This window comes from Lepus europaeus, chromosome 19 (genome assembly GCF_033115175.1).
Source record: "Lepus europaeus isolate LE1 chromosome 19, mLepTim1.pri, whole genome shotgun sequence".
Lineage (NCBI taxonomy): Eukaryota > Metazoa > Chordata > Mammalia > Lagomorpha > Leporidae > Lepus > Lepus europaeus.
Genome location: NC_084845.1, coordinates 2,374,556 through 2,402,062, shown reverse-complemented (window position 1 = coordinate 2,402,062; position 27,507 = coordinate 2,374,556). Strand labels below are relative to the sequence as shown.

The 27,507-nt window shown below is 43.8% G+C and overlaps 2 protein-coding genes across 2 annotated transcripts; both read left to right on the top strand.

The window, feature by feature from the left end:
- The first annotated feature begins 2,659 nt into the window (after positions 1 to 2,659).
- ZNF582 (zinc finger protein 582) lies at positions 2,660 to 15,081 on the top strand. Its single transcript, XM_062177817.1, is given in 6 exon segments — positions 2,660 to 2,923; positions 4,247 to 4,335; positions 6,145 to 6,271; positions 6,540 to 6,635; positions 11,733 to 12,926; positions 12,929 to 15,081. Coding segments are annotated over 5 exon segments (1,527 nt in total). The 5' UTR covers positions 2,660 to 2,923; positions 4,247 to 4,326; the 3' UTR covers positions 13,030 to 15,081.
- A 651-nt stretch (positions 15,082 to 15,732) lies between these two features.
- On the top strand, positions 15,733 to 27,235 carry LOC133748665 (vomeronasal type-2 receptor 116-like). The gene is made up of 5 exons (XM_062177597.1): positions 15,733 to 15,815; positions 16,594 to 16,663; positions 18,625 to 18,741; positions 23,693 to 23,816; positions 26,322 to 27,235. The coding sequence occupies exons 1-5, from the start codon at positions 15,733 to 15,735 to the stop codon at positions 27,233 to 27,235; spliced, it is 1,308 nt and encodes a 435-aa protein (XP_062033581.1).
- Positions 27,236 to 27,507: the final 272 nt, after the last annotated feature.

Sequence of the window (27,507 nt, the reverse complement as noted above, 5' to 3'; positions counted from 1 at the left end):
AAACTGGTAAAGCTAGTCTGCACTGACATGTGCAGTAAGGAGATTGTAGGGTATGAGTGAGACTTCTTTAGAGTCTGATCAGGAACTGTTTTTACTTTTTATAACAGACTTTTTTTAAAAAAAAGATTGATTTATTTGAAAGGCAGAGTTACAGAAGCAGAGGCAGGAGCAGAAGCAGAGAGATTTTCCACCTGCTGGTTCACTCCCCAGATGGCCACAATGGCCAGCGCTGTGCCGATCAGGAGCCAGGAGCTTTTTCCATGTCTCCCACATGATGTGGGGTCCCAAGCACTTGGGCCATCTTCTACTGCTTTCCCAGGCCATAAGAGGGAGCTGGATTGGAGTGGAGCAGTGGGGACTCCAGCTGGCGCCCACATGGGATGCCGGTGCTTCAGGTGGAGGCTTTACCTGCTATTCCACAGCGCCTGCCCCAGGATCTGTTCTTCAACATGGTTACAGGTTACAAGGTTACAGCAGGTGAAAATTAATCTTTTGTAGTTGAAGGAGTTTTTAAGATCAATGTCTTAAGTGTGAAACAGGTGGAAATTCTCTCCTAAACTGAAAGTTTAAAGATATAGTAAATACATTGTATGAACCTGAATCAGAGGCTGGATCAACAGTTAAAAGTGGGACTGGTGCTGTGGCGTAGTGGGCAAAGCCACCGCCTGCAGTGCCGGCATGCATCCATATGGGTGCTGGTTCTAGTCCCGGCTGCTCCTCTTCAGATCTAGCTCTCTGCTATGGCCTGGGAAAGCAGTAGAAGATGGCCCAAGTCCTTGGGCTCCTGCACCCACGTAGGAGACAAGGAAGAAGCTCCTGGCTTCAGATTGGCACAGCTCTGACTGTTGCAGCCAATTGGGGAGTGAACCATCGGATGGAAGACCTCTCTCTCTCCCTCTCTTTCCCTCTCCGTCTCTCTGGAACTCTTTCATATAAATAAGTAAATAAGTAGTTGTGAAGTAATGCTATAACTAGTACTGAAACAGTATTTTTACACTTTGTTTCTGTGTGGGTGCAAACTGATGAAATCCTTACTTAGTATATACTGAATCGATCTTCCATATATAAAGATAATTGAAAATGAAAAAAAAAACTTGGTGTTAAATTGGATATTGCATAGAAAATTAATCAATTTTTAAAAAATATCATGTAGGATCTCTGTCCTTAATGTGCTGTACATTGTGATTTAATGCTATAACTAGTACTCAAACAGTATTTTTCACTGTGTTACTATGTGGGGGCAAACTGTTGAAATCTTTACTTAATATATACTAAAGTGATCTTCTGTATATAAAGAGAATTGAAAATGAATCTTGATGTGAATGGAAGGGGAGAGGGAACAGGAAAGGGGAGGGTTGTGGGTGGGAGGGAAGTTTGGGGGGGGGGGAGCCATTGTAATCCATAAACTGTACTTTGGAAATTTATATTCATTAAATAAAAGTTTTAAAAAAAGTTAAAAAAAATAATGTTGGGGTAGGGTAGTTGGTCACACACCTCAGTAAAGTATACACTTAAAAATTAGAATCAAGTGTGGAAAACCTGAACTTGGGCTGTATGTATGTGAATATTACGACTGTTAATTTCTTCAGATGTGATAATGGGACTTAAAACCAGAGAGCAGGGGGAAAGAGGATGGGGAATACCAGGGTGAAACTTTAGTTTGTCCAACTAGAGCTTAACCGTACCATCCTCCACAACATTGCGATCCCCTCACAAATGTTAACAAGAAGTGTCTTTTAACAGCATCAGACTAAACATATAAAAATACGAGACTTACAATAAGTTGAGATTATGCCAGCTTGGGGAAAACCATTTTCCTTTTTTGACAGGCAGAGTTAGACAGTAAGAGAGAGAGAGACAGAGAGAAAGGTCTTCTTTCCGTTGGTTCACCCTCCAATAGCTGCAGCGGCCGGCGCTGCGCCGATCCGAAGGCAGGAGCCAGGTGCTTCTCCTGGTCTCCCATGGGGTGCAGGGCCCAAGCACTTGGGCCATCCTCCACTGCCCTCCCGGGCCACAGCAGAGAGCTGGACTGGAAGAGGAGCAACTGGGACTAGAACCCGGTGTGCCGGCGCCGCTGGCGGAGGATTAGCCTAGTGAGCCGCGGCGCCGGCCGACAAATACATTCTTTGACTGGAGCCGCCACCAAGTCGCTCTCTGCTCATTGCACTCCGGACACCCGAGTTTCCCATGTCAGCTCCCGACAGGCGCCTCGCTTTCCCCCTCCCCCTCCTCGGGTGAACTTGTACCTCACGGAACCGGCGATTTCACGGCTGAGGTGTTTCACAGCCCACACAGTGTGTGAGGCCGCCGTGACCTGTTACAGCCACCGAAGCCACCACCCACGCCCCCGAGAAGCGGACCCCGCGGAGCGCCGGGAGAGCCCCGCACGCACGGCTGCAGAACCACGCGCAGCCGGCAAGGCCGCGGCGGCGGACGGTGGCACGGCGACGCGGGGTCCAACACGCGGGACGCGCGCGCGCATGCGCCGTCCACACTCGGAAGCCTCGCGTTGCCCGGCCTCGAGGCTTGGTGGAGACTACGTTTCCCAGAAGTCATTGCGGCGCTGGCCCAATCACGGTGCCGCGCCGGCGGTGTTTCGTGCGTCTGCGCCATCTTCCGGCTCCAGGCGGCCACTTCACCGCTGCCGGGGTGGGAGCGCTCGGCAGCGCCGGCGGCACCTGGGCCCGAGGCGGCGGCACGTGAGGGCTTCTGGGGCTTTGCGGGCGTCCCTGGGATGTAGCGGGAGCGAGACCCACGGCCAGGCAGGCCTCGGACCTGAGAGAAGCCGGGACGTCTGGCGCCGGCGGCCGTCTGTGGCTTTTCCCGCTCAGGACTACGTCTCCCGCCGGCCCCTGGGGCACGGGCCCCGCCAGCGCCCCCTTTCTGCGCCCAGCGTCATAGCCCAGGCCCCTGGACCTCGTAGGTGGGTGTGGAGGGGTCCTTGGCCCTAGATTGCTAGTGTTTGGTTGAAGCCGGGGTGAAGTGTTGTTCCATGCGTGCGCTGACACACGGCTGCAGTAACTCCCTCCAGGACGTAATGACGTGGTCCCAAAAGGTTTGGAACCAGCAGTTCAGAAGCAGCCTGGCACTCGGGGACGTTTTAGACGACCTCGTTCGAATTCCATGTTTAGCAGTGGAACAGTCGAGTCAATCCAGGCCCTACGTGTGCCAGAGTGTTCTACGGCGATTCCAGTAATACTGACAGACGTCATCGTGAGACTGCCGGTTCCATCATGTGACTAGTTCACGTACGCATTGCTTAGAATTAAATAGTTGTGACGGGCAAGGTGCTGTCCTACGCGCCTTTACAAAGTGCCGCCCACTTAACGATACACTAGAGAAGTGGTTTAAATGAGAACGCTCTAAATACTTAGTAGCTGCCGTTCCTGTCGGTGGATGCATGGGCTTGGCTTTTGTTTTGCTGACTGACTTCATATTGTACAAAGGATACATATTGCGAACATCTTTTTTTTTTTTTTTTTTGGTCAGTTAACATTGCCCAACATCGTTTCTGAGAGTTGCTTGGCATTGCATACTAAAGCTACCTCAGAATTAACCCAGTCATTTGGCACCAGAAGTGCCTTTTGTGTACTGCTTTCCAGTTTTGCGGCAGATAACACTGTGTGTGCAGTTTTGTACACTGCCGTGTCTTAATGGAAGGGCATATTCGTGTGCTGATAATGGAGCACTGGGCCTGCTCCATCTAAGTTGTCCACTTGTCCCCTGCAGCCCCACCCTGTTTCTTAACTCAGGGCAGAACCCATGAAGCCTCAGGTTGAGTCGTGGGGCTCTTTGTGAACTTGGAAATGCCAAAAAGAGCCAGGTAGCCTCCTGGTGTGACATTTGATACGTGACAAAGTCAAATGGCTTGGTCCTGGCAAGGCTTTATTTTGGGCCGAGGATGCAAATTATGTGGGTGCTCTGTGATCCCTGGGCTGCTGAGAGCCCTCCTTGTCCTTGAGGTGGGATTTCGTGAGAACAGGTCTCAGCATTCCTCCCTCAGATTTGCGTCTCCAGAGAAGGCAGAACTTCTGAGTATTTAGTAGAAACAGGACAGAAAGAACCATGGTTCCCTGTCTCCTTGCCAGCTAACGGTGATTTCCTGAGGTTGTGTTAAGATGATGGTTTGTCTCAACGCTCTAATTTTTGTGGTTGGTGGAGGGCCAGCAGGCAGGGACTTGAACTTTGGCATTCTGGAAGCTGTCAGGCAAGCCTAGCCTCTCATGTTTGCTCTTTCCTCCCCCAGCTCTGCCACCTAAGGAATCTGCCCTTCCCCAAGGGAGGATCCAGGAGGAGAACTCGTCAGCCCTTGACATTCTAAAAGTCATGTCCCTCGTGAGTTTTAAAATCATGTAAATATTTGCTTATCCTGAAACTTGGCACGTGGGTTTCACACAGGAATTCGGTTCTTAGAGGTTCCCATTTTAGGGAATTAAAAGGTCCGCACAACCAGTCCCTCTCCCATTGCTCCCTCCTCATGGATTCATGCTGTATAGGATTCTGTATATCCTCATGGTTCAGTCTTCTGCCAGGAGGCTAAGTGGAGCTGAAGTCCATTTCCAATTAGGAATTGAGAGCATCCCTTGTAGGAACTGAAGTTTGAAGAGAGAGAAATCAGCACTTACTATTAGTGATTACGTGGGGAAGTGGTGTTGGTTGGACTCAAATTCAGCCTTGTTGCAGTGTTCTGCTTTGGGAGAGAGTTATGTTTCCTTGTGTAATTGAGGCTTAGCTGGGACTCTATGAAAGATTAGGTGTTCGACCTCTAGTTTGAAGTTGAAAGGTGTTTGATGCTGGGTCACTCTGTGTTGGCTTCCTCAGCTTATGAGCAACAGCTGTGCAGAGCTATGGCTGGTAGGTGATGGCAAGGGAGACAGTCAGATGTGCACATGTTTAGAACTTGGAAGAGCTTTGGAGATCTGATCCAACCTATGCATATAAAATAAACGAATGAGTCTTTCTTTTCACTTGATAGGAAATTGCACATTCAGTATTCATGTTTTTCTCATAAAAAATGCTTGTGGTATGTTCTGATGCAGCAGTGAACTTAGCTCTTCAAGAAAGTGTTGACATACATGAAAATACTCTTTGTAAGATAGAAAAATGGAAATTCTTAAAAATGTAATTGAGAGACAGATAGACCGAGCTTCCATCCGTTGGTTCCCTCCCTAATGCCCAGAATAGCCAGGGCTGGCCTTTGGGATGGAAGCTGGGAACTGGGAACTCAATCCAGGCCTCCCATACGGGAGCAGGAACCCAGTTATCTGAGTTGTCATTGCTGCCTCCCAGAATTATATTACTAGGAAACTGGAATCAAGAGCCAGGAATCTAGTGCAGGTACTCTGACGTGACACATGGGCATCCTAACTGCTAGGCTGAATACCCACTCTTAAAACAGTTCTTATAGAATATTTTTATTTTTTAAAAAGATTTATTTATTCATTTGAAAGAGTTAGAGAGAGAGAGGTCTTCTGTCTGCTGGTTCACTCCCCAACTGGCCACAACAGCTGGAGCTGCGCCGATCCGAAGCTGGGAGCCAGGAGCTTCTTTGGGTCTCCTACAAGGGTGCAGGGGCCCAAGGACTTGGGCCATCTTCTTCTGCTTTCCCAGGCCATAGCAGAGAGCTGGATCAGAAGAGGAGCAGCCGGGACTCGAACTGGTGCCCACATGGGATGCCAGCACTGGTGGCCTTTACCTGCTGTGGCACAGCACTGTCCCCTATAGAATATTTTTGAACAGAATATTTGAAGATAGTCCATCAAAAAGCTTTGTATTATTATTATTCTATGAAGATAAAAATGATAAATCTGTCACTTTGAGAATTTATTATATGCTAAGCAGAGTAGACAACATGTTTAATACACTGTTTCTTACAGTAAGGAAAATTGCATTTGATTTGATTTTAATTGTTTAATCCCATCCCATATCTGTGCACAAGAGCTTTGATTTGCAATAAAATGGAGTGTTTCAGAATGTTTGAACATTTTGTTTTTCTCAGGCCCATAGTCCACTATCATCTGCTCACAACCAGCCCCTGCTTTCTTTTCATTAGAACAACCCCTTCCTGCAGAAACCCATGCAACTGCTCTCATACCACAGTGAAACATTGAAATACACATATATCATGCATGTCTGTTGTTTCAGGGGTCAGAATTGTTCAGGGATGTGGCCATAGTCTTCTCTCAAGAAGAATGGCAATGGCTGGCACCTGTCCAGAGGGATTTGTACAGAGACGTGATGCTGGAGACCTACAGTAGCCTGGTCTCATTGGGTAAGGTAATCTGGTCTATGCTCATCCCTTCCTGGTCAGTTTCTGAGTGCCTTCATTTTGTGACTAGATGCTCATTTTTGAGGTGAAAGTGCAGCCCATTGGCTGAAGCTGCATCTTCCCACCCTCAGATGACTGTCATGTCTTCCCCTGGTGTCCCTGCAATGCCCCTTTTGCTCAGTGACCAAGCCCTGGTTCTGCTTCCCTACCTTATCCTCCCTCACCCCACCCCTCACACACACTATAATAAGGAGGCATGTTTCATCTCCAGGTCTTTGCATATCCAAACCTGATGTGATCTCCTTTCTGGAGCAAGGCAGAGAGCCCTGGATGAAGGAGAGAGTGACAGTAGGAGACCTGTGTCCAGGTGAGTGAGACATCAGTGGGAAGGGAGCAGCTACTGTGGGTTCACATGTTAGCTGATTGGCAAGGAAGTAGGCTCTTTCATTGGAAAATCTTCCCTCCAAGTTGCCAAATTCAGAAAGTGTAGCTTATCATCTTTGTTGGTTTGTCAGTAGCATATGACTAGAGTAGTTGCTTTTTCCTTCCTGGAACATTTGAAAATTCCACTTGCATTTTAGGGCTACAGTACAAATATGGTTGTTCCTGAGGAAAGCATTTTCTCTTTAGGAAGATGTTTCTATCTTTTGACCACTTCTCCTTTTCTATCCAATTAGCAAATTTTTTTATTATCTGAAAGGCAGAAAGCAGGATCTCTCATCCAGTGGTTCACTCCCCAAATGCCTGCAACAGCCAGAGGTGGGCTATGCTGAAGCCAGAACTCAGTACAAGGTTCTCATGTTAATGGCAGGGACCCAACTACTTAAGGCATTGGTGCTACTTCCTATGGTGTGCGTTACAGGAAGCTAGAATCAAAAGTGGAGTTGGGACTCAAATGCAGACACTGTGATATGGGATATGGATATCCCAAGGGGTTTCTTAACCCCTGTGCCACTCACCCCATTTGACTACTTTTTCTAAAGGAACAAGTTGGTCAGCAAATACATATTGAGCCTTTATTATGCACCATAGAACGTGCTACAGTAAACTTTGGTAAGGTAGGCAGACTTAATCCCTGCCTTCATGGAACTGATACTGTAAGGAGAATTCGACATTTACACATACACATACACATACTGTGGGGAGAAAATAGGCATTCACATACATGCATGTGTATGCAGATACATGAAAGAAAAAGCTGTTTCTGTTGGGGTGCATGTGCGACTGGTGGCCTCTCCAAGTATAAGACAGTTTAGCTGAGACATGGTAGTTGAGTTGTAGTTGGGAAAATATCAGTTGTAGCTGGTGTGTGTCAAAGACTTGCCCAGGGGAAGCACTGGTACCTCTGAGAGGCAGGATGACTAATGTGGCTGGAGTTGGAAACAAGGCAAGGAGCACAAAGGAAAAATGGGAATGGCAGCCATGTTAAGGGGTTTGGATTCTGTCTGTGGGCAGCCACTGGAGGGGAGGGCCACACTATGATTTGTGGGAACTTTAAGAACATATAAATGTCCTTTCTTTCTTTTCTTTTCTTTTATTTTTGACAGGCAGAATGGACAGTGAGAGAGAGAGACAGAGAGAAAGGTCTTCCTTTTGCCGTTGGTTCACCCTCCAATGGCTGCCACAGCCAGCGCACCATGCTGATCTGAAGGCAGGAGCCGGGTGCTTCTCCTGGTCTCCCATGGGGTGCAGGGCCCAAGGACCTGGGCCATCCTCCACTGCCTTCCTGGGCCACAGCAGAGAGCTGGACTGGAAGAGGGGCAACTGGGACAGAATCCAGCGCCCCGACCAGGACTAGAACCCGGTGTGTGTCGGCGCCGCTGGCGGAGGATTAGCCTAGTGAGCCGCGGCGCTGGCCTAAATGTCCTTTCAACAGATTTTTCATTTGCCAGATTCAGAATCCATTGAGAGTTCTCTCTGTCAGATCTTGCCTACAATGACTACAAAATAGTGATTAAAAAAAAAAAAAAAAAACTTTATTCTTCCTCATTCATTAGTTAGCTTATCTATAAAGAAGAACTTTTTCCTTTTCATCATTTATGCATTTATTTTTTATCAAATAGATTAGTCGATCTTCTATCACTTAAATTACAACCCATCACCATTATTTATCATCGTGTTCGTATTTTTCCAGATTTAGCCAGTGAGAATCCTTTCATCTTGGTTGCTGGGTTCTTTAGACAGAATCCCCATCATTTTTTCTTTTTTGTAAGTACATATTTAACTTCTAACAATTTAAATAAAAGTCATCTAGTTAACAAATATGGAGCAAGTGCACATGATTTACAGCCATCTACATAAATGCAAGAATAGCAAACCTCACATGAATCAAAAGATACCAACTCTTAAGAACTTGACTTTAGTTATGAGTGATAGGCCATTATTTAATTCTTTATATATGCAGTGGTATACATTCAAATAATTTAGCAAAAGCTAAAGTAAAACAATTTAGATCTCTTAAAAGATTAGTGTAAAAGTCATTAATCTATACAATGATTAATGGGAAATACAATGGCATGATGAGGAAGAGATTTGAATGGGCAAAAAATACATTGTCTAAAATACTCTTTTAAAAATGCAATTTATTTTTTTTTAAAGATTTATTTATTTATTTGAAAGTCAGAGTTACACAGAGAGAGGAGAGGCAGAGAGAGAAAGAGAGAGAGAGGGAGGTCTTCCATCCAATGGTTCACTCCCCAGTTGGCTGCAATGGCTGGAGCTGTGCTGATCTATACTGATCCGAAGCCAGGAGCCAGGAACTTCTTCCAGGTCTCCCATGTGGGTGCCGGGGCCCAAAGACTTGGACCATCTTCTACTGCTTTCCCAGGCCATAGCAGAGAGCTGGATGGGAAGTGGAGCAGCCAGGTCTCAAACTGGCACCTATAAGGGATGCTGGCGCTTCAGGGCAGGGCATTAACCCTCTGCGCCACAGCACGCCCTCCCCCCCTTTTGAAGATTTATTTATTTATTTGAAAGAGTTACACAGAGAGTAGAGGCAGAGAGAGAGAGAAATGCAGTTTAAATCATTGTTAAATATCTGAGGTGTCTTCAAAAAGTTCATGGGAGATACCATATTATGAAAAAACTGAATGGATTCCAAAATATTTTTGCAGGAAAATTAAGTTATCTTTCAATTCAATTTTGTACTTTCATCCTTGAAACTGGTTAACTTATAAAGAGGTTTATTTGGATTGTGATTCCCAAACAGGATGGCACTGGAGTCCCAATAAGGGTGATTTCACAGTGGCAGAAAAGCAGGAAGGGAACTGGCTGCTGCGCAGGGGCCCTAGCACCTGGAGTGGCCTCATTTGATAACAGCCTCCTCTCAGGAGAGCTGACTCAGTCACATGATACCTGCCCTCCTCTGAGGTGGGCATTAGTCCCTTCCAGTGGTGGTCACTGCCCCTCCCCCTGCCCCCATCCTCTAATCCCTCCTTTTTAAAGGTTCCGCCACCTCAATATTGTTACACTGGGAACCCAGCTTTCAGCACCATGTTAATTTTACTGTCCCACAGTCTACTGCAATCTCTTAGTTTTCTTTCTTGTAAGATACCAACTAGGTGTCTTTAACCATTGAGTAAATAATACATAGGTAGCCATCATTAATGGTTGTGTTTGCAGTTTATATCACCAGATGAATAGTTGGACCACAGCAAAAAGAGCCATAGACTTCCTCTTGAACATCCAAACACAGTATCTGAGCTAATATCTTTGTTGTTCTTTTTATATGATCTTGTTGCAGTGATACATAAATGCATAGTAGTTGTGGCATAAAATTTTAAAGTGACAGCCAACATCATTCCCACAAAAATCTAATGCCTTTTCAGTCTTCAGTATTTTCCATTGTAGAGGCAATCCTGTATTTCAGTAGTTTTCGCTTAGCATTTTCACAAATAATAAAATGAGTTAATCTCTGATACACCAGTGTGTGCAGCAGACATGTGCCCATGAAGCCCTCTAAGGCCACCCATCTGGTAAACTTTATGGCCACAGTCAAAGGCATTCATTTGCTTTTCTGTCTCACATCAAGCTTTAAGGAGACTTTTTAATTCATGTGGAGTTACGTACTGTAACTGAGAAAAACTTGCCACTGTAGCTGCAATCATGCCCCGTGTGTCAAGTCAGGACCACATATCCCATTCAATTTGTCCTAGGAATTTGAATAAGCAGTGAAGTTTGTTGCTTTGCAGGGGTGCCCATCTCCAGTAAACTGGACCTAATCCTTTAAACAAGGAACAAGAGCCTTCTTTTACCAAGGTTACCTTTAAGCAGTGGGAAGATCCAAGGGAAGCTTCTGCTCAGTTGGTGCTCAGCTCATTGTCGGATACAGGAACTGTCACAGAAGGTGGCAGCAGCATACCCATAACTTCCAGTGGGTATGTGAAAATAACTGCTACCGTACTGCCACATCCCTGGCAGGCTCTGGCTCGTTCCTTCTCCCACATGTCCTCTGGCCACTGAGGCAGGGTGTGGGTCCAGTGCCACACTCATTCCGTTGCTTTTATTTGCATTCTTAAAAGTTGTAAAATACTCATAATATATATCATTTTAATTAAGTATACAATTTAATATTATGTTCATGTTATACAACTATTAACTAATTTCATCTTGTGAAATCCAAATGTATTATACCCAATAGAATACTTAATAAAGTACATGTTTTGAGTATAATCTTGATAAGTGTTGATAGATTTCTTTTTTTTTTTTTTTTTTTTGACAGGCAGAGTGGATAGTGAGAGAGACAGAGAGAAAGGTCTTCCTTTTTGCCGTTGGTTCACCCTCCAATGGCCGCTGCGGCCGGCGCATTGTGCTGATCCGAAGCCAGGAGCCAGGTGCTTCTCCTGGTCTCCCATGCGGGTGCAAGGGCCCAAGGACCTGGGCCATCCTCCACTGCCTTCCTGGGCCACAGCAGAGCTGGCCTGGAAGAGGGGCAACCAGGACAGAATCCGGTGCCCCGACCGGGACTAGAACCCGGTGTGCCGGCGCCGCAAGGCGGAAGATTACCTGTTAAGCCACGGCGCCAGCCATGTGTTGATAGATTTCTACACTCATGTAACCACCAACACAATTGAGACAGAATATCTGCTTTACCCTGATAGTTCTCTCTGTTCCTTATTGCTCAGTTTCTCAGCCTCAGGCAACCAGTGATTTCTAATTGTCACTCTACAGATTATTTTTGTCTTTTCTAGAGTCTCATAGAAACACTCATTTAAAAAAAACACGGTTCAGAGATGAGTGAGTCACACTAGCATTTTAGACCTGTTGTTATCAGTTCTCACTTGGTTACCTCCCTCATCTCACCTCATGATATTTCCCCTTTCTCTCTTTTCCCTGTTCACTTTGCAGTTGCTTAACCACAGGAAGGGGCTATAGCTGTTTGCAGTCTGTACCTTCCAGTTTTGTCTGCAGTCCTCTTTCCAGGGAAGGGAATAAACAAAACGCTTGCCTTTTTGTTCTTTTTCAGTGTTGGAGTCCCAATATGATACCAGGGTATCATCTCCAGAGCAGCCTCTTTGTGAAATTGAGGTACCCCAGTGGGGGGTAAGGGAGCATCTCACAAGTAATGATCTTGAGCATTCAAGTGTCCTGGATGATTGGGATGGCAGAAGCCAGTTTGACAGACAGCCAGGAAATCCACATAGACCTTTCAATCAAATGTTAATCAGTCACGAAGAAATGCCCACTTTTGACCATCAATCATCCCTTACTTTTTATCAGAAAATTCATACTGAAGACAAACATTTTGTATATAACAAATGTAGAAAAAACATCTGGCAGGAGGATTTTCTTATTAATCATCAAGGAATTCATACTAATGAGAAACCCTATAAATGTAAGGAATGTGGGAAGGCCTTTAAATATGGCTCACGACTGATTCAACATGAGAATATTCATTCTGGAAGGAAACCCTATGAATGTAAGAAATGTGGGAAGGCCTTCAATTCTGGATCGAATTTCATACAACACCAGAGAGTGCATACTGGGGAGAAACCTTATGAGTGTAAGGATTGTGCAAAGGCCTTTAGTCGAAGTTCACAGTTGATTGAACATCAGCGAATTCATACTGGAGAGAAACCATACCAGTGTAAAGAGTGTGGCAAGGCCTTCAATCGGATCTCACATCTTAAAGTACATTACAGAATCCATACTGGTGAAAAACCATATGCTTGCAAGGAATGTGGGAAGACCTTTAGTCATCGGTCTCAGCTGATTCAACACCAGACTGTTCATACTGGCAGAAAACTCTACGAGTGTAAGGACTGTGGGAAGGCCTTTAATCAGGGCTCAACTCTTATTCGACATCAGAGAATTCATACTGGTGAGAAACCGTATGATTGTAAAGTATGTGGAAAGACATTTAGAGTGAGTTCACAGCTTAAGCAGCATCAGAGAATTCACACTGGAGAGAAACCCTACGAATGTAAAGTATGTGGAAGGGCCTTCAAACGGGTCTCGCATCTTACTGTGCATTATAGAATTCATACAGGTGAGAAACCATATGAATGTAAGGAATGTGGGAAGGCCTTTAGTCATTGCTCACAACTGATTCAACATCAAGGAACTCATACTGAGAAAAGACCCTATAAATACAAGGACTGTAGGAGGACCTTAACTCACGATTTAACTACTGTTCAACATCAGAAGCTGCATAACAGAGAAACACATGTGAATATAATAAATGTAGAAAGGCCTATCAGCACGTATCCCTTATTAATTATCAGAGAATTTATGTTGGCAAGCAGCCATATGAATGGAAGTAACAAGGAAAGCCCATTAGCTTAGGCTGATCCAAGCTAACGCCTGTGTCTTGGAGAAAGTCTTCAGGACTCTAATACAAGTGAGAATACATTCGCTTAGAGGTTATCCTATGTCAGAAAATTTCTATCCCAAGAAACATTTTATGGTTGTAAATGGTTTAACCCATGGCTGCCTAAGAAGCAGAGGAAGAAGGGAAAAAGATGTTTAATACATTTCAGAATCACATTTTCTAACCACATTGTAATAATCATAGCAAAAGCTGAAGTTTAATTTTCTTGGAAATAGAAAACGAAAAGCCAAATTACTCTCAGGTTCACAAAAAAAAAAAAAAATCAAAATTACCATGAATGATAATGTATAAGCTGCCAAAAGATGCACCCAGACCTACCCACAGTGGAATCTTTACAGCCAAGGTCGTGTATCTACATGAAACCTGAAAGACTATATCAAATACACATTAAATGTATTATTCAAGACTGCCAAGAACCCAGGAAATGGAAGAATGAAATAAAGACAGAGAGTGAGGGTAGTCCAGTCCAGGAATCTTAGTTTTAATTACTTTGTGATTCAGGAGTGGTCTACGTTTGGGAGTGTTTCATAATTGGGGTTATCAGGAATTCCATGACAGACAAATGCTGGTTGCCTACCCAGCACCCATGCCCTCTTCTCCTTAATGGAAGAGCCTGCCTTGCCTTAGTGTCTGAAAATATCAGATACTAACTTTGTAGTGTGTGCAGCTTTGGGTGGCCATATGTCCCACAGTGTTGGCCAGTGTCATATGCTGGGGGTTTGGGGAAAGAGTTTTCTCATTCAGAAGAGATGTATTGTGTGGTGGAATGAGAAGGCCATGCCAAGTAGCCGCTGACAAGTGAGCTTCAGTTACTCAGGAATGGCTTTGAAACCCACCTCGCAACCAAGCCTGCCTGGCAACAGGCTGTGATTGGATGGCTTTGGAAACCACGTGGCAACAGAGCCTGCCTGGCAACAGGCTGTGATTGGTTAGGGCATAAACTGCCCCTCGACCAGATTGGCTATCTTGGTTATTTAAGCTGCTGTACCAACTGAAATAAATGAGTCTAAGGGCTGCTTGCCTCTGGCCTGCTTTCACCTGACTCCTGGGGTCTGTTTGGTGACCCCGCACCTCTTGCCCCCACCACACTCCTCCACCTCAGAATGAATCCACAGCAACAGTGATGGAAGACTCCTTTTCTCACTTCTTGCTTGTAAACATCTTGCTATTCGAGTGTGATGCCTGCAGCTATCTTGGAACCAGGAGGAGAAAACAGGATTCAGACAAGCACTCAGCTAGAACTGCTTCTTTGATGCCTTGTTATAGGAAAACTAAACCTTTATTGGTGAAATTTGTTAGTTGTATATTTTGTAAACTCGTAACCAATAGCATACTAAGTAAAATTTTACTTTATTATGATTGATAAAAGTGGCCTGAAGATACCTACTGTTTTGAATTTTACATTTTTTTTCTTTGTGGCTCAATACAGGATTGATTTTTGTGTATGTTCCATGAACATTGAGAAAATACATATTTTAGGGTACACATTTCTAATAAGTATCAAGCCACTGAATTATAATGATAAAATTCTCCCATGTTTTACATAATTTGAATTACAGGCTTGGAATTTCTTAAAATTGAAGTTTTTTGAACCTAGATCTTGAACTTCCAGAGACATTTGCTTTTTAATTTATGTTCTTTGCCTATAAAATACATTACTAACCCTTCATTATGAATCGTAGGTTTTATAATTACATAATAACCAATTTTGCCTATCACAGAGGTTTGCCAGCCAAATCCAGCCTGCTGCGTCTTTGATGAATAAAGTCTTACTGGAACACAGCCATGTTCATTTGTTTATCGTCTGCATCTGCACAGCTACATCACAAATGAGTAGGCACAGCAGTTTACATGACCACAAAAGCATATTTAGTCTCTGACTCTTAAAGTTTGCCAACCCTTGGCCTAGAGCAGTTCTTTTGGTACCTGATGTTTGTTTGCCTGGTACACTTGCCCATCCATTTGTTTTCAGCTTGTCACTTGATCTGAGTTATTTCTTATTAAAGAAAAAAATTAACTGAGTTTTAAAACTCAAAGGATTAATTGGAATTTCCACTGTGCCCTTAGGATAGTGGTTATCTCCCCATCTTAATAGTCATTATTTGATCAGAATGACCTCACACTTTTTTTTTTTTTTTGACAGAGTGGACAGTGAGAGAGAGAGACAGAAAAGTCTGCCTTTTCTGTTGGTTCCCCCTCCATGGCCACTGCAGCCGGCGAGCTGCAGCCAGCGTACCGCACTGATCCAAAGCCAGGAGCCAGGTGTTTCTGGTCTCCCATGTGGGTGTAGGGCCCAAGGACTTGGGCCATCCTACACTGCACTCCTGAGCCACAGCAGAGAGCTGGACTGGAAGAGGAGCAATCGGGACAGAATCCGGTGCCCCAACCAGGACTAGAACCTGGGGTGCCGGCTCCGCAGGTGGAGGATTAGCCTATTGAGCCACGGCGTGGGCCTGACCTCACACTTTCTAACACAGAATTTTATTGGCTAATCTCTTGCCAGAAGAAACCAATCTTAGGTTTTCCTTTACTTCTATCACCAAAAGTTTGGTCCCTGTCAATGGTGCCAAGTCAGTATAAATGAGGAAAAGGTTAAAGGACAAATGAAAGAGTTAACCTACAGGTGGGTGAGGAGATGAACAGACTAGGCTCTCAAGAAGTACGAAAGGGAGTTTGGGCTGCGGAGGATGTGACTAATGGCAAGTCAGGAACAGATAGGTGCTGGAGCTGGTTGTGTGCCTGATAATGGTATTTTGTTAACCGTGGATGTCAACATAGTTCATTGAAAAAGCTGCTTGATGGTTTTATCGTTAGGAGGCAATAGCGGGATATTATTTGGCTGGCATCTGAAAGATAAAAAATACTGTGTTAGGAGCTTTCAGTGTTTTGTTGACTGGGACAAGGCCTGTTCAGCCTAGATGGCAGTGCTTCCTGTGCTCTTAGTTATTTGCATCCCTTTATAGTCTGTTACAATAAATTCAGTCCTCTGGTCATGCTGCCTGGGCTAAGTCAGATTAGTTTCCAACTTGAGCTGGCTTTCCCAAGGCCAGGCATTATTGATGTGTTGAACACTTTAGTCTGTTACAAGCTCAGCAGTTAGCTTTTGTTTGTGAGATGCGAGAAGGAAAGAAAGATGTATTCAGTAGGAGGAGTACACTAGAAAGCTCATTTTTAAATCTTTCAAAACCTAATGAAAACTGAGCTAATAGGTCTCTGAGATCAATGTTTTGATACTTCTATTACTTCTCAGACTTACCCATATTGCCACTAAATTTACACAAACCCAGTGATAATCCTTGCTGGTCCCATTTTTCATTGTTTTCCAGTTTCAGTTCATATGCTGTTTACTGGACTGTTTTCTTAATTATTCATAGTTATTCAGTAAATGGTCATTTGTGACTCTGTATTCCAGAAGTTTCTTGCACCATCATAAATTATATCTTAGGTGAGAACAACATTCTTGGACTGCAGGGTTTTTTTTCTTATTACTCTACAGATGTCATGTCAGTGAAGTCAGACTTCTGGTCTTGGAGAAACCCAGTACTAGTCTGGTTATCTTGGCCTATGTAGGTATATTTGTTTCCTATTGCTACTATAACAAAGAATGAAAATTTAACAAATTAGAACAGACTTATTGAGGATGGCGCTGTGGCATAGGAGGCTAAGCCTCTGTCTTTGTCTCCAGTATTCCATGTGGGTGGGGGTTTGAGTCCTGGCTGCTTTTCTTCTGATCCAGCTCTCTGCTTATGGCCTGGGAAAGCAGTGGAAGATACCAAAGTGCCTGGGTCCCTGCACCTATTGGCTCCTGGCTCAAATATGCTCAGCTCTGACCATTGCAGCCATTTGGGGAGTGAACCAGTGGATGGAGGACCTTCCTTATCTCTTCCTCTCTCTAGCTCTACCTGTTAAATCTTTTTAAAAATACTATTTTTTTTAAGAAAACATTTAGCTGGAAGTAAAAATTCTGAATAGGTCTCAGACAAAAATCAAGATATTGGCAGCTGTGAGTTCTCCTTAGGAAGTAGAATGGGAGAATCCTTTTCCTTGGCTTTTTCAGCTTCTAGAGGGTAACCCCATTTCTTGGCTTGGTGTCACTCTTTCATCTCAAAGGCAGAAGTTACCAGACAAGTCGGATGCTGACCCTTCTGCCTCTTTCCCACTTTTAGGGCCTCACATGTGTAATTCAGGATTATCTGACCTTAAAAGTCGTCTGATTAAGAACCTTAATTCCTTTAAAAAATGTGTTCATTTCTAAGGCAGAATTAGGGGGATGATAGATCTTCCATCCACTGGGTCACTCCCCAAATGGCTGCAATGGCTGGGACTGGGCCAGTTTGAAGCCAGGAGCTTCATTCAGGTCTTCCACATAGATGGGGGGGGGGGGGGCAAGAATTTACACCATCTTCCACCTTCCAGGTGCATTAACAGGGACCTGGATAGGAAGTGGAACAGCAAGAACTGGAACTGGCGCATATTTTGGGATACTGGCATTGCAGGCAGCAGTTTAACCTATTATGCTACAATGCTGGCCCCAAGAACCTGAAATTCTTATTTGCAATTTAATCCCTCTTTGCCATGTGGCATATTTACAGATTTCTGGGATTAGTTGTTGTAGTTGGCTGGCTGTATTTGGCTATCTCATTAAGAAAGTATTTCTGTCTGGCACTTGATAAAAGTTTATCTTTGAAATTTAGGATCATAAGTTGGGTATGCAGTTTGGAGCCTTTTTAAAATTTTCATTTCAAGGAACTTTTTTCCTACATATTACTTAAGTAGTACTTCTTAATTCACTTCTATTTTAAAATGTTAATATTTGGATTACTAGTGTGACCTCATCATTCAAAAACTTGAAGATGTATAAAAGATGTACAGTAAAAAGAATTTTCCTGTTTTTACTTACTTTTACTATACCAAGAAAAATGTATCTTCCTGTGTTCTGATTCTCGAGGTGTGAAATTCAGCCTCTGCTGAACACCTCTCTTAATCCCACTAATCAAAATTCCTCAATACAACCCTGTGGTTAGATTTTTAAAAAAGATTTATTTAGTTGAAAGGCAGAGTTACAGAGAGACAGGGAGAGAGGTGTTCCATCTGCTAGTTCACTACCCAAATGGGTGCAATGGCCAGAGCTGGGCCAATCAGGAGACAGGAGCTTTCTCCAGGTTTCCCACATGGGTACAGGGGCCCAAGGACTTGAGCCATCTTCCACTGCTTTTCCAGGCCATAGCAGAGAGCTGGATCAGAAGTAGAATAGCCAGGACTTGAACTGGCACCCATATGGGAGGCTGCCACTACGGGCAGTGGCTCTAACCATTATACCACACAGCTGGCCCCTAGATGATTTTTTCTTTTTTGTAGAAGGAAAAAAAAAAACCACAGAAGAATTAAGAGACTTGCTGAGGAGTTCCAAGCTGGATGAATAAGGAAAAGATGCACTGATTTTGATCATGAGAAGACACTAGTAAAATGGGAGGATCTACTTTCCTAGGAGACAGTTGGAGAGAAGTTTTGAGTGAAAAGTCTGCAGAAAGAAGGGTGCCTCCATGGAGCAGTGGAGATTGTAGAAACACACAGCAGCTCCCAGGATGCCAGCACTGACTCCTGTGGCCAGCAGCAGGCAGGGGAGCCATCTTCCCAGAACAAGGTAAGAGGCAGGTACAGAATCCAGTGCCCCACTGGTGATCTTGTCTGGGGGAGAACCTTGTGAGCCCCACTAGCTGAGTCCAGACAGACGAGTTGGCAGAGAGAAGGGTGCCACTTAACAGTGAATGGAGGGCACTTGGCTCCCCTCCCCCCTCCCAGCAAGGTGCCCAGCAACCAGAGTGGGAAGCACCATCTTCCAGAATAAGGCTAGTGGAGGCGGCTGCAGCCAGCATACCTCAGGTGAGTTTTGTCACAGGGAGAAATTCGAAGTCCCCACTGACTTTGAGTCTGGGCAGATGACTGGCTGGGGCAGGGTGGCCACTTAACTCTGTGGACAGAGGGCACATTGTTTCCCTTCCCCCCTCCAAGGTGCCTGGTGACCAGCGGGGTAAGCACTACCTTTGCAGAAAAAGGTGAGTGAAGACTGTGGCCTGTGCACCTATGATGGATGTTGTCAGAAATCCACAGTCCCCACTGACTTTGAGTCTGGCTTGGAAAGCTGGACATGGGGTAGGTTCCCACTTGGCACATTGCTCCCCTCCCCTCCTCCCACCAAAGTGTCAGACTCAGCTTGCCAATGTGGATCACCTGCCACCTCTGTTGGACAGTTGGCTGGCTTCAGGGATAGGTTGTGGGGTAATTATCTCTGGACCGATAGGCTCAAAGGGCAAAGAGTAGATCCCCTGCATCCTGTGACTGTGGGAACCTTGCACCTTGTGGCTGCAGCAGTCCTGTGACTGTGCGATAGGCTGGGAAACCAATAAAGATGTGAGGTGTTGCCGGGTCTTTAGGCAATTACTGAGTCTGAGCCCAGAAGCTCAGAATTCTCTGAGGGACAAGAATGGACATGGTGGAGGGCTCCATGCTCACACTATGCACCTGAGGTGAGTTGGGAAGGGGGTGGTTGCAGCCACAGTGAGCTCACCCTAGGCACTTGTTTCACCTTGGCATAGAGAAGGATAGGGGCAGTGATCATGCTAGCCAGAGTGATCATCCTATCTTCTCTACTGACTATAGAGATCTACCACAAATAACTTGGGTGTCACCCTGGGCTCTTTCTCACTCAAAAATGCTGGCCAGAACTCCCTGGTCCCACCCAACACACACCTCTGGATATCCACCAAAGGTGGTGGCATTCCACTGCCTATGGGTCCTTCCCCTCAGAAGAGATATCAACAAGTGTTTGTCCAGAAGAAAAAATAAACATAGAAATAATAGAAACATGAACAAAGAAGACACTATTACTCCCCAAAATGATCACAATAATACTTAAATATTAAGCTGTGAAGACAAGGAGATTGATGAAATGCCTGAAAAGGAATTCAAAAGAATGATGGTAAGATTACTCCAAAACACTGAGTAGTTATATGAATTAAATAAGTCTGAAAGTGACATGGATAAGAAATTCTTCTTGGAAACACAAATACTAATAAAAAACTGAAATGCTAGAAATGAAGAATTAATATGACAAATAAAAATACAGTGGGAAGCCTAGGCAACAACTAAGTAAAGCAGAAGAAAGAATATCTGAACTGGAAGATAATCTTTTGCAATAGACCAAAAAGAAGAAAAGGAGAAGGAGATATTTGTCCATTTGGGACTGGCCTCATTCACTCAGCATGATGTTTTCCAGATTCCTCCATCTTGTTGCAAATGACCGGGTTTCATTTTTTTTTTTTTACTGCTGTATTCTATAGAGTACATGTTCCATAATTTCTTTATCCAGTCTACTGTTGATGGGCATTTAAGTTGATTCCAGGTCTTAGCTATTGTGAATTGAGCTAAAATAAACATTAAGGTGCAGACCGCTTTTTTGTTTGCCAATTTAATTTCCTTTGGGTAAATTCCAAGGAGTGGGATGGCTGGGTTGTATGGTAGGGTTATATTCAGGTTTCTGAGGAATCTCAGGACTGATTTCCATAGTGGCTTAACCAGTTTGCATTCCCACCAACAGTGGGTTAGTGTCCCTTTTTCCTCACATCCTCGCCAACATCTGTTGTTGGTAGATTTCTGTATGTGAGATTCTAACCGGGGTGAGGAGAAACCTCACTGTGGTTTTGATTTGCATTTCCCTGATTGCTAGTGATCTTAAACATTTTTTCATGTGTCTGTTGGCCCTTTGGATTTCCTCTTTTGAAAAATGTCTATTGATGTCCTTGGCCCATCTCTTAAGTGGGTTGTTTGTTTTGATGTTGTGGAGTTTCTTGATCTCTTTGTAGATTCCGATTATTCTTTATCTGTAGTATAGTTTGCAAATATTTTTTCCCATTCTGTTGGTTGCCTTTTCACTTTCCTGACTGTTTCATTTGCAGTACAGAGACTTCTCAGTTTGATGCAATCCCAAGTGTTAATTTTGGCTTTGACTGCCTGTGCCTCTGGGGTCTTTTCCAAGAAGTATTTGCTGGTGCCAATATCTTGCAGGGTTTCTCCAATGCTCTCTAATAATTTGATAGTGTCAGGTCATAGATTTAGGTCTTTGATCCATGTTGAGTGGATGTTTGTCTAAGGTGTAAGGTAGGGGTCTTGCTTCATGCTTCTGCATGTGGAAATCCAGTTTTCCCAGCACCATTTGTTGAATAGACTGTCCTTACTCCAGGAATTCGTTTTAGATCCTTGATCAAATATAATTTGGCTGTAGATGTTTGGATTGATTTCTGGTGTTTCTATTCTGTTCCATTGGTCTATTCATCTGTTTCTGTACCAGTACCATGCTGTTTGGATTACAACTGCCCTGTAGTAGGTCCTGAAATCTGGTATTGTGATGCCTCTGGCTTTGTTTTTCTTGTACAAGATTGCTTTAGCTATTAGAGGTCTCTTGTGTCTCAATATGAATTTCAGCATCATTTTTTACAGATCTGAAAAGAATGTCTTTGGTATTTTGATTTGTATCTCGTTGAATCTATAAATTGCTTTTGGGATAATGGACATTTTGATGATATTGATTCTTCCAATCCACGAGCATGGAAGATTTTTCCATTTTTTGGTTCTCTTATATTTCTTTCTTAAAGATTTTGTAATTCTGATCATAGAGATCTTTAATGTCCTTGGTTAAGTATATTCCAAGGTATTTGATTGTTTTTGTAGCTATTGTGAATGGGATTGATCTGAGCAGCTATTTCTCTGCCATGGCATTGCCTGTGTATACAAAGGCTGTTGATTTTTGTGCATTGATTTTATATCCTGTTACTTTGCCAACTCTTCTATGAGTTCCAGTAGTCTCTTAGTAGAGTTCCTTGGATCCCCTAAATAAAGAATCATATCGTCTGCAAAGAGGGATAGTTTGAGTTCTTCCTTCCCAATTTGTATCCCTTTAATTTCTTTTTCTTGCCTGATGGCTCTGGCTAAAACTATTTTGAATAGCAGTGGTGAGAGAGGGCATCCCTGTCTGGTACCAGATCTCAGTGGAAATGCTTCCCACTTTTCCCCATTCAATAGGATGTTGGCCGTGGGTTTTTCATAAATTGCTTTGATTGTATCGAGGAATGTTCCTTCCATACCCAGTTTGCTTAGGGTTTTCATCATGAAAGGGTGTTGTATTTTATCAAATGCTTTCTCTATGTCTATTGAGAGAATCATATGGTTTTTCTTCTGCAGTCTGTTAATGTGGTGTGTCACATTGATTTGCGAATAATGAACCATCCCTGCATACCAGGGATAAATCCCACTTGGTCTGGGTGGATGATCTTTCTGATGTGTTGTTGCATTCTATTGGCCAGAATTTTATTGAGGATTTTTGCATCTATGTTCATCAGGGATATTGGTCTATAAATATCTTTCAATGCTGCATCTTTTTCTGGCTTAGGAATTAAGGTGATGCTGGCTTCATAGAAAGAATTTGGGAGGATTCATCTCTTTCAATTGTTCTGAATAGTTTGAGGAGAATTGGAGTTAATTCTTCTTTAAATATGTGGTAGAATTCAGCGGTGAATCCATCTGGTCCTGGGCTTTTCTTTGTTGGGAGGGCCTTTATTACTGTTTCAATTTCTGTGTCAGTTATGGGTGTGTTTAGGTTTTCTATGTCTTCCTGGTTCAATTTCGGTTCAATTTAGGTAGGTTACATGTGTCCAATAATTTCTGATGATTCTTTTTATTTCTGTGGTGTCTGTTATGTTTCCTTTTTCATCTCTGATTGTATTGATTTGGGTCTTTTCTTTTTTAGTTAGTTGGGCCATTGGGGTGTCAATTTTCTTTATTTTTTCAAAAAACTAGGTCTTCGCTTGGCTGATTTTTTGTAATTTTTTTTTATTCAATTCTGTTGATTTCTTCTCTGATTTTAATTGTTTCTCTTCTCCTACTAGATTTGGGTCTGGTTTGCTGCTGATTTTCTAGATCCTTGAGATGAATTGAAACCTCATCTATTTGGTGCCTTTCCAATTTCTTGATGTAGGTACCTACTGATATAAACTTTCCTCTTAATACTGCTTTTGCTGTATCCCATAAGTTTTGGTATGTTGTGCTGTTATCCTCATTTACTTCCAGAACATTTTCATGTCTCTTTTAATTTCTTCTATGACCCATTGTTCATTCAGGAGCATGTTGTTCAATCTCCATGTGTTTGCATATGCTCTAGGGATTCCTGAGTTGCTAATTTCCAATTTCATTCCTTTTTGGTCTGAGAAGCTGCATGGTATGATTCTAATTCTTTTGAATTTGCTGAGACTTGCTTTATGGCCTAGTATGTGGTCAATCCTAGAGAAGGTTCCATGTACTGCTGAGAAGAATGTAAATGCTTCCCTTCTGCACTGCCATTTTCCTTACTCTGGTGATTTCCACTGAATGTCCAAGAAAATGTTTCCCTGTGGATAACTGAGTGTAGCCTGATCAAACAGAGTGCCCAGGCCACAAATGGAGTGTGCCGATTTCTTGTGCACCTGGACATTCTGAAAAAGTACAGTGGGAACAGAATCAGATAACCATCATGACACATCTCAAGACTCTCTGATTTGTTTTAGATTCCCCATTCTGTGTGCAGTGAGAGCTGTGGCCCAGGATTCTGGAAGACCCACCAGGAGGGACAGGCTGCCTGTTGCTTCGACTGTACCCCTTGTCCAGAGAATGAGATTTCTAATGAGACAGGTATAAGAATTTAAAATCTCTGTAGTTTTGGTTAACTTAACTTAAATTAGGCTTTTGACTACCATGACATCATGGCATGAGATGCAAATTTGAAATTTGTTGGGGTCTAGAGACAGAGAGCTTAGCGTAGATCATGTGTTGCGGGCTTGAAGGCGTCTAAGAACCACCTCAGCCTGACTGTCCTTGGCACTGCTCACTCATATTGCTCATGAGGGATGCAAGTGAATCCAAACTCTGGCCTGTTTCATCCCCGTTGTTCACCTCTGTGTAGTCATGACTGTAGGCACTCAGGTACAACAGTCCCTGCTTTTATTAATTTATTTTTTTAAGCAGCCTATCCTAGCACTCTTCTCTTCCCCCTACAACAGGTCCAGCACTTCCCACAGAACACATGTAAGCTTACCTGAATGGGAACAGAGAGTGCTGGAGACTGCTTACTCTCCCAGTGTGCACAGCTAGAAATCATGATGGTGGGATTGGTCATGGGAAAATAGTCTAAATGAAAGAAGTAGCAGAGAAGAGAGAGACCTCCAGTGGTTGTCGGACACAGCTGCTAACTCATGTTGACATGTCTGCATTTCTACCAGAATGCTTGGTTCCAGTCTCAGCTCCTCCACTTCCAATCCAGCTCTGTGCTGTTGTGCATGTTTTAGAATTCTTTATCTTCTGGAAAATGAGAATACAGAGGGAGAGGGAGAGAGGAGAGACAAAGAAAGAAGTCTTCCTTTATTTGATTCACCTAAACACCATGATGGCCCGGACTGGGCCACGCTGAAGCCAGGAGGCCAGAACTCCATCCAGGTCTCCCATGCTGGTGCCAGGGCCCATTACTTGAGTCCTCTTCTTCTGATATTCCAGGCACATTACCTGGTCGCTGGATTGGAAGTGGAGCAGCTGGCACTGGTATAGGCACCCATATAGCATGCCGGCATTGTGGGCAGCAGCTTGACCACCTCCGGCATGATGCTGCCCCTTCCCAACCCCTGTTTCCTATCATGCACACCCTGGAAATAAATAGATAATTACTTGAATACTTGGATCCCTACCTGAGAGAAATAGGTTCCTGACTTTGGCCTGGCCCGGCATTGTCAATGTCAGGCTATGGGGAATGAACCAGCAGAGGGCAAAATCTCTCTTCCTCTTTATTTTTCTATCTCTTCCCATTTCTGTGTCTCCTGCCATCTCTTTCTCTCTCTGCCTTATAATTAAGTACCATTAAAATTAATATTAGACTTCAGTAAGTTTGCCAGTTAGCTAATCAGTATAGTAACTAAGAGTTTCAATTTATGCAAAAAATATGCTTGATATTAATTATAGCAAAAAGCAGTGATTCCGCTGATACCAAGAAACATTCCTATAGTAACTTCAAGCATGAAATGAAGATTACCAAAATTTGCTAATGCCTACATAAGAATTGATTAAATGGAAGTGAGTGAAACAGGGATGAACTGCTAAAATGATACTCTATTTAGTGACAAGAAGACTCTAAATGTTATCAGTTCCTGTCATCTATAAGGTGTCCACTGTGACATTCTAACAAACACTGGGACTTGACAAAGTGTTCAGAAGGCAAAATGGAAGGATAATGAGAGGACTGGATTCCAGACCACATTCACAGAGGGGACATTGACTATCACGTGTGAAAATGTATGTTTAAACTGAGACAGGGTTTCTTTCTTTGCCTTTTGACACTCCTATGACCTCTGTATTCATATTCTGAAATGTTTTATAGTTACCACAAATCTCCTCACATATATCACTATTCTTACTGTTATATACTAAAACCTGGAACTCCCTGGAATATCTCTGTAATTTCTATAGTTTGCTGAACTAGAACATTTTAGGCGAAAATTTATGGGTTTTATTGACGATAAGAAAGGTGTTGGAGGGCAGAAATATGCTAGGGTTTCACTCACATTCCCTTTCATCTGAATCCTAGTTCTTCCAGGACATCAGATGCATGGATTACACTCTATGGTGCATTTTCCTTTTCTGAAAAATGGAATATCTCAGGGGTTAAAAATGGAATTCCAAAGTTCTTCAAGTCCACATTCTATGTCTTGATCATGTAATGTCACCCAGAACCTAGGCCCTTCCTTGCTAGTTCCTTATTTTTTTTACATGAATGAATAAAAATATGGGAGAATGATGTATTGAGCTAAAATAGGTATAGATGATGGTTTCATTGTGATACAGAAAACTACACTTTGAACATAAAAGCTAATCACAAAGGGGATATATGAATTTTATTGCTATTACCAAGCAAGGGAGAGAGTACATGCATGTGCTCAATGAGAGAGCGGGAGAATGAGAGAGAGTGAGAGAAAAAGAAGAGGAAGAAAAGGAGAGGAGGATGAAAATTGCCTTGTAAATATACTCCATGTTATATTCCTTGGTTGGTGTCTAACTACGGCAGCACAGGTAGAGAGAAATATTTTCTGTGCCAGGGGTGAGTGAATGCCGAAAATCACTGCCAGCCAAATAATGCCCTGCCTGTCTCACCAGATGTGGAGCAGTGTGTGCGCTGTCTAGACGACCAGTACCCAAATCCTGCACGAGATCGGTGCCTGCCCAAGGTCGTGGTGTTCCTGGCCTATGAAGACCCGTTAGGAGCAGCACTGGCCGGGGTGGCTCTTTGCTTCTCTGTGCTCACTGCTCTGGTACTCGGGCTGTTTGTGAAGCACAGAAACACTCCCCTAGTCAAGGCCAATAACCGCAACCTCAGCTACACCCTGCTCGCCTCCCTCTGTCTGTGCTTCCTCTGCTCCCTGCTTTTCCTTGGCCGTCCCAACACAGCCACCTGCATCCTCCAGCAGACCACGTTTGCCATCGTGTTCACAGTGGCTGTGTCCACCATCTTGGCTAAAACCATCACCGTGGTCCTGGCGTTCAAGGCCACGGCACCGGGGAAGAGGATGAGGCAGTGGTTGGTGTCCGGGGCACCTAACTCCGTCATTCCCATCTGCTCCCTCCTCCAAGTGGTGCTCTGTGGAATCTGGCTGGGAACGTGTCCTCCCTTCATTGACACAGACACACATGCTGAGCCTCAGCAGCTCCTGGTCCTGTGCAACAAGGGCTCTGCCACTCTCTTCTACCTCGTGCTGGGATACCTGGGGTCCCTGGCTCTGGGCAGCTTCTCAGTGGCTTTCTTGGCCAGGAGTCTGCCTGATACATTCAATGAAGCCAAATACTTGACGTTCAGCATGCTGGTGTTCTGTAGTGTGTGGGTGACCTTCATTCCCGTGTATAATAGCACCAAGGGGAAGGTCATGGTGGCTGTGGAGGTCTTCTCCATCTTGGCCTCCAGTGCTGGACTCCTGGGCTGCATCTTTGCCCCAAAGTTCTACATCCTTCTGGTCCGACCGAACAGGAATGTTTTACGAGGAATAAAGGAGAAAGCAAGGTCTAGGGGACCATAAGCAGACTGTACATTTACTCCCGGGTTTTGTAAAATGAAAGCAAGGGCTGAATCTAAGCACACCGCTCTAGTCCTCAGGACTGAGATAGAGCAGAACACTGCACCTTCTCATTGGACACGAGGCTCTCATTTCTTTCTGCAACAGCTCAGAACACATTAACCTCTTTCTTTTCACCTTAATAACATGTAGGTGTTTTCTTTTGACTTGTAAATTAATTTTCTATGATAACCTAAAATTTCTAATTCTGTCATGTCAGCTACTCTTAACATGCT

Bases quoted from the DNA above. Each gene is read 5' to 3' on its own strand.
- LOC133748665 (XM_062177597.1), top strand. From the start codon at position 15,733: ATGAACAGACTAGGCTCTCAAGAAGTACGAAAGGGAGTTTGGGCTGCG. The intron at 15,816-16,593 runs GTGCTGGAGCTG...ATTACTCTACAG, and splicing joins GGCAAGTCAGGAACAGATAG to ATGTCATGTCAGTGAAGTCA. The intron at 18,742-23,692 runs GTAAGAGGCAGG...GATTTGTTTTAG, and splicing joins AGCCATCTTCCCAGAACAAG to ATTCCCCATTCTGTGTGCAG.